Source organism: Capra hircus, chromosome 2 (assembly GCF_001704415.2).
Source record: "Capra hircus breed San Clemente chromosome 2, ASM170441v1, whole genome shotgun sequence".
NCBI lineage: Eukaryota > Metazoa > Chordata > Mammalia > Artiodactyla > Bovidae > Capra > Capra hircus.
In genome coordinates this window covers 4,979,545-4,992,312 of record NC_030809.1, presented here as the reverse complement: position 1 = coordinate 4,992,312, position 12,768 = coordinate 4,979,545, and the positions used below count along the sequence as shown (strand labels likewise).

Here is a 12,768-nt window from a genome sequence, read left to right as displayed (position 1 = left end):
CAGAACAGGAGCCGGCAAATCGGGATGGGTGATGGCACAGAATGAATGAAGCACATAGGATTCAAAGGAAACCAATTATCCTGAAACAAGGTTATCAAAGGGCTTCCCTGGTGACTCAGGTGGTAACGGATCCACCCGCAGTGCAGAGGACCCGGCTTCAACCCCTGGGTCAGGAAGATCCCCTGGAGAAGGGCATGGCAACCCACTCCAGTATTCTTGTCTGGAGAGTCCCATGGACAGAGGAGCCTGGTGGGATATAGTCTATGAGATGGCAAAGAGTTGGATATGACTGAGTGACTCACCCTTTCACTTTCATCAAAACATTTACATTTTTTGCTTCTTTATTAACCATTAAATACAAGATTTAGGCTTGTTAGTCCCAACAGCTACCACCGTTGCAATAAGCATAAACCATGTTTTTAAGTGCTTGTAACCACCGCACAGGGGTGAGGAATCTCCTGCTGGTGACCGAGTCACCTTCACTATGCCTCCTACCTGCGTAATTGAAGCAGCGGCTAAGCTTCAGGGAGAAGTGAGCAAGGCCAGAACTGCGATGTTTTCCCAGCCAAGTTCGGAGCCCCCTGAATTCTGCCCACAGCCCCCTGGGTCCCCAGGGACCGCAGGTTCAGAGCCCCTTAGGAGCAGTACAGGTCGGGGTGGAGACGGAGGTCAGGGGTACCCGTGCGGGATGGATGCTCCCTGGGGGTGGGCGGGGCTCCCAGCATCGCCCCCACTGCCCCTCCACAGATGCCCCCGGGCAGTACGGAGCCTACTTCTATGACAACGGCTTCCTCTCTCTCCCGGGCCGCGTCTTCTCCAGGAGGTAAGACCGGTGTTGGGAGGGTCTGTGGGCCCAGAGTGGGACTTCTGTCCCCTCACCCACTTTCTCCACTGCAGCCTCCCCGAGGTGCCTGAGACCATCGAGCTGGAGGTTCGGACCAGCACGGCCAGCGGCCTCCTGGTCTGGCAGGGCGAGGTGAGTGTGGGGCGTCCGGCCCGGGGTCTCAGGCTCCCCCGCCTCTTGATGGCCCGGGAAGTGGGAGAGAGAAAGGGGGCGGCCACAGCCGCTGGGGCCGCAGAGACACTTGTTTCCCTGGCAGGAGACGGGACAGTCCACGCGAGGCAAGGATTTCATCAGTCTTGGGCTTCAGGACGGGCACCTCGTCTTCAGGTGGGTCCTGGCCCCTCCTCTCCCTTCCCTCACCCCCCTTATCCTTCAGCGGCTTTCCATCCAGTCCCCTCCCGAGCCACACCCCCCACTCCCCCACTCCAGTCCCACCCCCTGCTCACGCCCTCTGGGGCCTGTGTGCCTGCAGCTACCAGCTGGGCAGTGGGGAGGCCCGCCTGGTCTCCGAAGACCCCATTAACGACGGCGAGTGGCATCGTGTGACGGCGCTGCGGTAAGGGAGTCCCCCCCGCCCGGGCACTGGGGCTAGAGGCCAGAGTTCCCCTGTCATGTGGAGGGGGCAGGCATTGAGCTCTGGGGAGGCAGAATTTGAGGGCGGGGTCAGCGGGGCGATCACCACCCAGAGCACAGACTTCCAGGATGGGACAGAACTCCTGGGGGGCGGGGATGGGCACACGAGCACCCCAGGGGATGGGGGAAACCTGGGTGGGGTGCTCAGAAGCTGTTTGTGTGGGGCCAGATCTCTCACCCAGCCAGGGGTTGGGGGACAGGAAAGAACTCGGGGAGCAGGGGGTGGACCTCTCTGTTGTAAAGGGAGGGGACTCTCACGGGGCTGGGAAGGACGGGAAATAGTGGGTGAGGGCCAGACTCCCATTCCGATACAGAGAGGGCCAGAGAGGCTCCATCCAGGTGGACGGAGAGGAGCTGGTGAGCGGCCAGTCCCCAGGCCCGAACGTGGCGGTCAACACCAAGGGCAGTGTCTACATCGGTAAGTCTTGAAGGTGGGCTTCAGGGCAGGCTGGGGCCCTGCTCCTCCAGGTGCTGAGGGAGAGACTCGGGGCCCCTGCACCCCCTGAGCAGAGCTGGAGCTCCCCCTCCCGGGGCTCCTGGAGCTGATGGGCCCGCCCTCTTGCCCCACCCCCGCAGGCGGAGCCCCCGACGTGGCCGTGCTGACCGGGGGCAGGTTCTCCTCGGGCATCACGGGCTGCATCAAGAACCTGGTGCTGCACTCCGCCCGGCCCGGTGGCCCCCCCCCGCAGCCAGTGGACATGCAGCACCGTGCCCAGGCGGGGGCCAACACACGCTCCTGCCCCTCGTAGGCACTGCCCACCCCGCATGGACTCCCGGGCCACGCCCCAGCCCCGCGACGGCGACTATATTATTATTAATATTATTATGATGATGATGAGGAATATTTTGTATGAAACCGAGGCGATGCCACGCTTTGCTGCTACTGCCCTGGGCTGGACTGGAGGGTGGGCACGTCACCCCCGCCCCCACCCACAAACACACCTGGGCAGAGCCACAGGCTGCGGGCACAGCAGGTTGCACCAGAGCCGGTGCCTCGGGGGCCACCAGAACTTGGGGTTAGACACGGTGGCTCAGTGGGGTCAGACCCGCCTCCACCAACGGAGCCCCTCACAAGGCAGTGCTGGGCCGCCCATTTGTTCAGCCCCGGGGTGGCGGCCCTCATTTCTGCGGAGCCGACATCGGCTTCCAGCCAGGCAACTTGCCAGCCACCTTGGAGCCTCACCAGCTACCCAGAGTGGAGGGCATCAATTGGCCTTGGCCACCCTCCTCTGGGTTGGGAAGGCTCTTTAGTGCCAACTGTGGAGCAAAAGGCAGCTCACCCCTGGGCAGGCAGCCCGCCCCCCCACCACCACCAGCCCACGTCCCAGCCCCGTTCCACCCCCACCAGACCAGCCGGGCCCCCAGCCCCTGGCAGCCTCCCCTTCCCACCACGCCCTCTTGGCCTGCATTGCCCCCTCCCCACCAACCCCACACCTAGCCCAGGGCCCCCTTGCCCTCAAGGGGCTGCAAGGGAAACTCCACCCCACTCGTACCAGGAGCTGCTACAGGCAGAGCCCCGCACTGAGAGGGGCTCCCTGCCCGCGCCAGGCCACTTCCCCCCCCACGGATCTGGAAGTGAAGGACCAGGGGACGTGGGGGGAGGAGGCCTTAGTGGTCAGAAAGAGTAAGTGCCTTGGGTGCGGGGAGCTGGGACACAGGACTGGGAGGGGCAGGGAGGGGACGTGCCTGTCCTGCCCCACCTGTGGGTGCCCGAGGGCCCGCCTGCCAGCAGCCCCCAGATGTGGGGCCGGGACGCCTGGCCTCTGTGTCCTAGGAAGGACCCTCCTGTGGTCTTTGTCTTGGTCTTTCTTAATAAACGGTGCTATCCCCGCCAGGGCTGTCATCTCCTGTGTCTTTGATTCAAGCGGGACTCATGGTCCCTGAGGGTGGGCCAGGGTAGGGCCAAGCAGGATGGACCAGCGAGGTCCAGGGGTGAAGTGAGACAGCTTCAGGCACATGAGGCCCCTGCTCCCTGCCCTTCACAGATCCAGCAGAGTGCCAGCTGCCAAAACAAGCTGCAGAGTCAGCTGTCCCGGTGGCCTTCACCATGACCCTCTGAGGCAGGAATCATCCCATTTTCCAGACGGGCAGACTGAGTCTCGGAGGGTTGTGTGATGGGCTCAAATGTAGACAGCCCTGTGTGAGGGGGCGGGCGCAGAACCCAGGGACCATCTGACCCCAGAGCCCACTCTCTCTCCGATGCCCAAAGCCTCTCTAGGAATGCACTCCCTGACGCTGGAAGGCCGGCTCACTCAGCCGCAGCCCCCCAGGGGCCACGTGGCCAGGACGCGTGTAACAGACAGTGCAGCCGAGGCCACGGGCCCGGGCCCGGGGGGCCAGCTGGCCGGAGAAGCAGCAGCACCAGAGGAGGCCCAGGAGGAGGCCAGCAGAGGCTAGGGACAGCGAGGAGGCCAGCGCCGCGCCCTGCAGCTGGGGCCCTGCAGAAAGAGAGTCCACTCAGGCCTCGGCCCGGGCCTGCTGCCCCCTGCCCATCCCTGGAGCGGGACAAGTATGGTCTCGGTGGATGCGGCAATAGTGGGTGGTTACCAAGAGCCACCTACCTTCCAGAGCTACACCCTGTCGGGCAGGGTCCCAGTGGGCTGGCGGGCTCCTCTCAGCTGCTGTCCCCAGGGGGCCTGAAGACGGGAGAGCTGGGGAGGAAGTCAGTGTCTGGGAGGCACTGTCATCCGTGTTCCCCTCCTGGCTGGGCTCTGGAGAGGGAGCTGAAGGGGGAAATAACCACCAACACACTGAGATTTGATGATTAAATTATGATGTCTCATTTAATACTCCTAAAACCTCTGAGCAAGTCTTAGTATTTTTATTTTACAAATAAGGAATGGATGGGGAAACAGTGGAAACAGTGTCAGACTTTATTTTGAGGGGCTCCAAAATCACTGCAGATGGTGACTGCAGCCATGAAATGAAAAGACACTTGCTCCTTGGAAAAGTTATGACCAACCTAGACGGCATATTAAAAAGCAGAGACATTACTTGGCCAACAAAGATCCGTCTAGTCAAGGCTATGGCTTTTCCAGTGGTCATGTATGGATGTGAGAGTTGGACTGTAAAGAAAGCTGAGCGCCAAAGAATTGATGCTTTTGAACTGTGGTGGTGGAGAAGACTCTTGAGAGTCCCTTGGACTGCAAGGAGATCCAACCAGTCCATTCTAAAGGAAATCAGTCCTGAATATTTGTTGGAAGGACTGATGCTGAAGCTGAAACTCCAATACCTTGGCCACCAGATGCGAATAACTGACTCACTGGAAAGGACCCTGATACTGGGAAAGATTGAGGGCGGGAGGAAAAGGGGACGACAGAGGATGAGATGGCTGGATGGCATCACCGACTCAAAGGACATGAGTTTGAGCAAGCTCTGGGAGTTGGTGATGGACAGGGAGGCCTGGCGTGCTGCAGGCCATGGGGTCGCAGAGAGTCAGACACGACTGAGCCCCTGAACTGAAGCACAGAGGGAGGCTGAGTCACTTGCCAGGTCACACAGCTGGAAGTGCCGGGGGTGGACCTGGACTCACAGTCCAGCTCCAGGGGCTGCGGTGGGCGAATGGAGCTGCTTTTCAAGAAGGAAGCACCTGTGGCGAGCACTGTCTTGCACCCAGCGCCGTGCTCTGCGCTCAGCTCGTCACCCACAGGATTTCACTTAAAGTTCATGACGAATCCAAAAGGCTCACTTTATCACCCTCAGTTTACAGGTAAAGAAACGGAGGCACAGGGAGGTTCATTCTTCCACTTATCGGACGAGTATTTTTTGAGCATCTGCTATACCCCAGGCATTGCTCTGGGGACTGAGGGATATGACAGTGAGAAAAACAGACAAAAATGTCTTCATGGAGGGCTTCCCTGGTGTCTCAGTGGTAAAGAATCCATCTGCCAATGCAAGACACACGGGTTTGAACCCTGATCCAGGTGGTGCTAGTGGTAAAAAAAAAAAAAAAAAAAAAAAAACCTGCCTGCCAGTACAGGAGACAGAAGGGACGCGGGTTCCGCCCCCGGGTCTGGAAGGTCTGGAGGAGGGCACGGCAGCCCGCTCCAGGGTTCTTGCCTGGAGAATCCCATGGACAGAAGAGCCTGGTGGGCTACAGTCCATGGGGTCACAAAGAGTCAGACATGATGGAAATGACTTCAGTTCAGTTCAGTCACTCAGTCGTGTCCGACTCTTTGTGACTCCGTGGACTGCAGCACGCCAGGCCTCCCTGTCCATCACCAACTCCCGGAGTTTCCTCAAACTCATGTCCATGGAGTCAGTGATGCCATCCAACCATCTCATCCTCTGTCGTCCCCTTCTCCTCCCACCTTCAATCTTTCCCAGCATCAGGGTCTTTTCCAATGAGTCAGTTCTTCTTCGAAATGACAGAACGCACCCTCACCACCACTGAAACGCTATTTGGAAGCAGCTGGACCCGATCACCTCCGGCATCTTCGAGCTCTAACATCCTCTGGTCCTCAGCCTGATCTGGACAGAGTCCCCGCTGCTTCCCCTTATCCTCTCCCGCCACACCCCTGCCTCCGGCTCCCATCCCAGATGCTCGGCGGGGCCCAGGCCCCACCCACCACTGACCTCTGCAGTTGGCTGGTGGCCAGGAGGCCTGGTCACTGCCATCGCCACAGTTGTCCATGCCCCAGCGATCGCATACCAGGCTCGGGGGGATGCACCTGCCGTTCCGACACGGGAAGTAGCCACCACAGGATCCTGCAGCCGAGAGGGGAGGCATGCGATGAGGACCCTGGGCACCAGGGCAGGTCTGGTCCTGCGGGGAAGGAATGTGGGACGTGTGAGCAGGAGAGGCTGTTTCCAGGCGCGTGCAGATGAGAGTATGGATGAGACAGGGGTGTAATCATAAAGATGATGAGGGTGTCAGTAGCTAAGATTTACGGAGTTCCTATGCCAGGCCCAGCGCGGTTCACATCCCAGCTCATCGAGTTCTCACAGCAACCCTGTGGGGTCAATACTGTTATCAACCCCATTTGAGAGAGGAGAAGACTGAGGCACAGGGAGGCTAGGTCGCTAGACCAAGGCCACATAGCTTGTATCTAAGCGGCAGGGTAGGAATTCCGCCCCATGCTCATGTGAGCATGTGAGTGTGTACACACACACGTGTGTGCCCGGCGACCTGAACACTCCAAGCACCTCCCCCCACTCAGCACTGTACCTGCCATCAGCCCACCTGCAACTGTATGGCTTGTTCCTCTCAGGTCTCTCCACTCAAAGGTCATCTTGTCCGAAGGACTGCCCTCACCCCCACATGAGAACTGCACACCACCCCTCCCCCTCAGCCCTTTATCCCGACTCCAGTTTCCCCGTCGCACTTACCACCTCTGCAGAACACAGATTTGCTTGATTCTTTGTGGTCTGTCTCGCCCACTAGAACGTCAGCTCAAGTGAGGCAGGGACTTCTCTTTCACTCATGGCTGCGTGAATCCCTGGAGCCTGGAAGAGCACCTGGTGCCTGGCAGCTACTCAATACTTGTTAAATGAATGAACACAGACAGAAAAGGGGATGACTCGGTGCCCAGGTGCGGTAGACAGGTTGGCTTACGCAGCACCCCATTCCGCGGAGAAAAGCTGGGTCAGGCAGTACTGACCAACACCATGGCTCAGAGCTGAGCATGGGAATCAGAGCATTCCATTCCTGGTTCTGGGAACGGACACGTAGCCCGTGTGACCAATCAGATTTGACCCTGAGGACTTTCGCTAGAACCTTAAGATCCCTGCAGTTCCCTGGCGGTCCAGTGGGTAGGACTTGGCGCTTTCACTGCAGGGGGCTCGGGTTCAGTCCCTGGTTGGGAACTGAGATCCTGCCAGCCACAGGACAGCACGGCCAACAGAGAAAAGATCCTCACTCTTTTTTTCATTGAGGTGAGAGTTATAAGAGAGACTGTGTTCTTGGAGTTGCAGAGTCACCTTGTTGCCAAGTAGAAAGAGGGAGCTAGAGTTGCCTGAAATGGAAGCCAAACAGATCCAAAGCAAAGGGAGAAAAATAAAGAGAGAGAGCCTAGGAGGCATCACTTGAGCTCTTGGATCCATCTTTACCTGAACCAACACCTTAGTATCCCAGTTATAGGAGCCCCCCAAATTCTCCTTTGGCTTAAGCCAACTTGAATTGGGTTTCTTACATGTGCAAATGAAAGTGAATGCTCTCATACGCATAAGATGTGTAGGTGTCAGAGCGAATATCTGTGAGCGGAAACACAAACAGTAATATCATAAAAAGGGATCCAAGGGAGCCAGAGCTGCAACAGAGCTTCGCCACCTTCACCTGCTCTTCAGAGTCCAATCCTGCTAAATACAGAGCAGCTGCGACGTGCCTGGCGGGCGCCTCACAGGAGGGCAAGTTCATGGGGGGAAAGGGAGAGAGAGGAAATAAAGAAGGGAGGGAGCGAAGGAGTTGGTTTCCAATTAGCCAGTGAGATCTTCTTGCAAAACAACATTAGGACCCTTGGCGCAGGAGCCAGAAAGGGGGCTCCAAGCCCCATCAGTCATGGCCCCAAAGACACACATGAGACGGCAGGCCATGCTCTCTGACCAGCTCGGGTTGAAGGGCTGTCGAGGGCCTGGCATGTCGAGGCCCAACTCCTGGTGAACCTGGGTTGGCTCTCAGAGCCCCCCACCCCCACCAAAAGTTCTTGCCTCCAAGTTCTCACGACCCCATATTTAATGCTCCAGTCTGGATATTTTGGCAGAGAAGGCAATGAAGCTTCTCTGTGGTTTTGGAAACTTCTGCGCTTTGGCAGCTCATCTGGGGTAGCATCAGTGAGTGTCTCCAGTCCTGGGGAACCTGCCGGGACTAAAGCCTTGACTCAATGTGAGCAGAGGACCAACTCTAGCAGTTACAGCCCCGCTGCTCCGCCTGTGATCTGGGTGGCCTGCAGCACTTTGCCTAATCTCCCTGGGCCTGTTTCCCATCCATCAATAGGAGAGTATGACCCAGCATAGCTGCTGTGAGAACAGAGGAGATCTGGCTTGCCAAGGGCGGGAGACAATGCTCATTAAGGGATTACTGTTAATATCACAATCAGTTCCCTTTCCTTGCCTAAGTAGGTTTCCCCCACTTACAATCACCAAGAGTCCTGGCTCTCTGTCCCTCTGCAATCGTCTGAGAGGCAGATTCAGGACAGAGGAGCTGCTGTGTGAACATACGTGGGCATGAGTTGCCTGGAAGTGTGCAAAGTGGTACTGTGTATGAGGTGTACGTGATGCGAACTGTGTGTGCAAGTGAGTGTGCCCTAAGTGAGCCAGGTGGGTCGTGCGTTGGCAGTCTGTGTGTGCCGGGCGTGTGGAGCTGCGGGTATGAGGTGTGTACTTGCGCCTTGTGTGTGAGGGAGTTGATACTGGAGTGTGAGTTGCGGGAAGTCAAGTCCCCGCGGTTGGCTCTGGGTCTGGACCACCCCACCCGCTTCTCTCCCGCAGGCCCCCGGCCCCTCCGGGTCCAGGCCGACCGCCCCAACCCACCCAGCCGGAACGAGGTGACTTCTCCCACGAAGTCCACGCGGGGCTGGCGGCCTCTGGTGACCAGGCGCAGGCCCAGGAGGTCCCCGGAGGTCGTCACCGGGGCCGGGATGGTCAGGCCGCAGAGCGGGGCTCCCAGGGGCCGGGGCGTCCCCGGCGGCCCCTCGTACAGCTGCAGGTAGGACCCGGGGGCGCAGGGGTCCGCCGGCAGCGGGGCGGAGGCGTTGAGCGCGGGGGGCACGGACGGCGGGGCCAGGCTGTAGACCAGGAAGAAGCGGAACTGGAGGCGGATCCTGTCGCCGGGGGCGGCCGCCCGCACCCAGAGCCCGCAGTCCGTGTCCGGGGCCACGAAGTAAAAGCGGCGCGACGCGGAGTGCGAGCGCAGCAGCAGCCCGTCCGCCGGCCAGGTCCGGCCGCACAGGTCCACCAGGTCAGCTGCAACGGAGAGCACGGCCCTGAAACCGAGGTGCCCGGCCTGGCCCCTGCCGTCTGCCCAGGGGCAGATGATTGATCCATCTCAGAATATTTGTGAGGGCTACAAAATTTAATTCACGTCCTCAGTCTCTTAAACCCGAGGATGGGGACTTCCCTGGGGCCAGGTGGTAAAGACTTCCCCCTCCAATGGAGGTGGGGGGGTGGGGGGTGGGGGGTGGGGCTGGAGGGGGCAGGTTCCAGGGTTCCACCCCTGGCAAGCGAGCTAAGATCCCACCTGCCAGGTGGCCCAAAAAACAAAACATAAAATAGAAATAATTATTGTAACATACTCAATAAGAAGGGTCCACATTAAAAAAAAAAAATCTAAAAAAAAAAAACCACCTTCGGACGTGGTTTCAGGATTTCCCAGATTTTAGAAAGATAGTATGATACGTACAGCCTCAAACGGAGTCTGCTGCAGCCCTCTGTGATCAAACACATTTTCTAGAGCAGTTGTACAGAACATTTGCCCCAAGTAGGACAAATAAAGACAATATACAGACTCCTGTCAGTTCAGGTCAAGGTGTTGCCAGTTAATTAAAAAACAAATATTGGTTGTCAGACCTTTCCATATTTCGGAGTGGAAGCTGAAGGATTGTGGGCATGTATGGGGGTGGGTGCAGAGCTTGGGAGAGCACCTCATGAGCATCGCAGAAGTGTCAGTTTGATCTTATGTAAGGAAGGATGGGAGAGACACAGCTGGGCCCCTGCCCAGACAGCAGCCATTCCCTGTTTCTCCTTGCTAAAGAAACTCAGTTCCCCTCAGCTGTCGGGGAGCAACATGCTAGCCCCCTGGTCATTAGCCTAATGCAAGTCTTGTAATCCTAATTCTATTTGCCAGGTTTAGGGGTTGGCATGTGACCTGATTCTGGCCAATGAGATTTAAGGAGCGGCTTGCTGAGGCTTCCTGAGGAAGATTTTCCTCCTTAATTTAACGAAAAAAAAAAAAGGAGGAAGAGCTATGGGATGAGGAGCCTCCTTTTCTTCCTGCTTTTGAAAGTCATTGACTGAGGATGTGATGCCTGGAGCTGCAGCAGCCATCTTGCAAGGATGAGGTCATGAGAATTATGGAGGAGCCTTGGCACAGTTGAACTGCTGAAAACCATTCTGGTCTCACCCAAGGCCTCTCTGCTTAAGTGAAATAATAAATGTCCTTATGTTAAACATTCCCTTTCGTTTGGTATCTGTTCTAGCCCCAAACTTCCTCATTGGTACAGAATTGTTATGAAGATTAATGAGATACTGTGTAAGTATTCAAACCATCTCTGATTTTTGTAAGGAGACAGAGAGAACAGGAGGTGGCTTTTCTGGTGCATGGTAAGGGCACTAGGGGTGCCTGAGGACAAGCCAGGATCTGGGTCTTTGGGGGAGAAATTCCCCTTTAGGGCTCAGGATGTAGGAGCATCGTCTCATATGTGTGCAGGTCTACTAAAGCCGGAACCTGTCTTGGAGGCACATGGGACAGGGGGAATTTCAGAGAGTGAGTGGACAAGCACCTCCTGTGTGCAGGGTGCTGTCTGTGTGTCTTACATGGTTGATCTCACATTGATAATATTAACAGTCCCTTAAGGAGCAAGGCTCTATCGTTCTTCCCATTTTACTGCTGAGGAAACGGAGACTTAGAAACAGTGAAGTCAGGACTCCCCTGGCGATCCAGTGGTTGACTCTGTGCCTCCAATGCAGGGGGCCACAGGTTTGATCCCTGGTTGGGGAACTAAGATCCCATATGCCATGCAGTGAGGCCAAAAAAAAAAAAAAGATGTCAAGGGTAGAGTGAGTGTGTGAATGCAGGGTCATCTGACTCCAAAGTCCACAGCGTTCCCCAGTGCCAGACCTGACGGCTGCCCCGCCTGCCCCCAGGCCCTTGCTTCTGGGTGACTTGGAGCTCCAGCCACCCAGAGGGATTGGGGTGGATTTGGAGGTGCCAGGCAAGAGCAGACTCAGAGTTTCCCAGTGTCCCCCAACCCAAGGGATCCCAGCCCATCAGGGTGAATGCTGACTGGGAAAACAGACTCTAAGGGTGGTGGGCCTGAGTCTCCTGCCTGCCCAGCCAAGCCCCCGTGAACTCACCGGTGTGCAGAGCCGATGCAGTCAGCGTGGCTGCCCCCAGCAGGAGCAGCCTCTGGGGCAGCTGTGGAGGACAGAATTCCATCCCAGCCATCCTGTGCCCAGCAGTGGGGCAGACTGGCAGAATCTGCAGTTTGGGGTCTTTGGGGAGACTGCAGTGGAGGAGTTGGCAGGACGTGGGGAGCAAGAGGAGGCAAGTACACCAGCTCCTCTGGTCTCTCCAGAGATGTTTGCACTCCCGGTTCCAGACTCTTCTTCAGATCAGGGTTGTGTCTAGGGTTGCCATGGAGATTTGGGGCTGGGGCAGGAGCCTGGGGAGAGAAGGCGGGGAGGATGCCTGCTCATCCCTTGCCAGACAGGAACCAGGAAACTCAGATCCGGTTCAGCCACAGGGCTTCTGGGAGGGGGGTCCCACAGCCTCAGAGAACTGCCGCCTTCCTGGAGAAGTTGGCATCTTAGGGCTGAGTTTAAGGGAGACGCCCAGGACACCAAACCGGCCTCTCCGAGGGCCTTAGAGACGCAGCAAGTGGTGAAGGAGCACTGGCCCAGGACTCGGCGCAGTTACAAAGGGCTCCTGCCTCAGGGCCTTTGCCCTTGCTGCTCCTGCGCCGGGAGTGCCCCTCCTCCACATGGTGGTCCATGGCTGACTTCTCTGGGTCATTCAGATTTCAAGCTCACATGTCACCTGCTCAGACCACATTTCCCTGACCATTTCTCAGTCTAAATTAGTGCTTTCCCTCCTTGTCACTCAGTCACATGTCCCTGAATTTATCTCAGTGCTCACTGAAATTGCTTTGGTGGTGGTGGTCGTTGAGTCGCTCAGTCGTGTCCGACTCCGGCAACCCAATGGACTGTAGCCTGCCAGGCTCCTCCGTCCATGGGATTCTCCAGCCAGAATACTGGAGTGGGCTGCCATTTCCTTCTCCAGGGGATCTTCCTGACCCAGGAATCAAACCCGGGTCTCCTGCATTGCAGGCAGACTCTTTACCAACTGAGCCAAAAAGGAATTACTTTGCTTATTTATATCTATCTTGTATGTATTGTCCATTGACCCCACCAACTAAAATTCCATGTCTTATTGTTCTCTGAAGCCCTGGGTCATAACACAGTGCCTGGCACAGAGCAAAAATCCAGGAAAAAAGAACTAATATGTGCCATTGAGCAAATGGCCTTCCTTTTCTCTGGGCTTTACTTCTTCATGTGTAAAAGGAAGGGTTTGGACCATTTCAGGCTTTTTCAAAAACTGTAATTAGTGGAACAGTTTTTGTTTTTGTTTTTGTTTTTCA

The 12,768-nt window shown here is 56.9% G+C and overlaps 2 protein-coding genes across 2 annotated transcripts in view; one reads left to right on the top strand and one right to left on the bottom strand.

The window, feature by feature from the left end:
- Nucleotides 1-3,311, top strand: part of HSPG2 (heparan sulfate proteoglycan 2) — a 75,284-nt gene extending 71,973 nt beyond the window's left edge. The window contains exons 92-97 of the mRNA XM_018066238.1: nucleotides 748-823; nucleotides 898-976; nucleotides 1,101-1,171; nucleotides 1,317-1,400; nucleotides 1,792-1,895; nucleotides 2,054-3,311. Coding sequence (XP_017921727.1) covers nucleotides 748-823; nucleotides 898-976; nucleotides 1,101-1,171; nucleotides 1,317-1,400; nucleotides 1,792-1,895; nucleotides 2,054-2,226 — 587 coding nt within the window. The 3' untranslated portion in view covers nucleotides 2,227-3,311. The remainder of the gene's footprint in view (nucleotides 1-747; nucleotides 824-897; nucleotides 977-1,100; nucleotides 1,172-1,316; nucleotides 1,401-1,791; nucleotides 1,896-2,053) is intronic.
- On the bottom strand, nucleotides 3,401-11,567 carry LDLRAD2 (low density lipoprotein receptor class A domain containing 2). Its single transcript, XM_018055338.1, has 4 exons — nucleotides 11,486-11,567; nucleotides 8,945-9,376; nucleotides 6,053-6,184; nucleotides 3,401-4,200 (listed from the first exon to the last, which is right to left on the bottom strand). The coding sequence occupies exons 1-4, from the start codon at nucleotides 11,565-11,567 to the stop codon at nucleotides 3,935-3,937; spliced, it is 912 nt and encodes a 303-aa protein (XP_017910827.1). The 3' UTR covers nucleotides 3,401-3,934.

Excerpts from the sequence above, each read along its gene's own strand:
- LDLRAD2 (XM_018055338.1), bottom strand. The coding sequence starts at position 11,567 with ATGGAATTCTGTCCTCCACAGCTGCCCCAGAGGCTGCTCCTGCTGGGG. Across the intron at positions 6,185-8,944 it reads AGTCACCTCGTTCCGGCTGG|GATCCTGTGGTGGCTACTTC; the intron begins GTGGGTTGGGGC and ends TCTCGGCTGCAG. Across the intron at positions 4,201-6,052 it reads GCCACCAGCCAACTGCAGAG|CTCCCTCTCCAGAGCCCAGC; the intron begins GTCAGTGGTGGG and ends TTCCCCCTTCAG.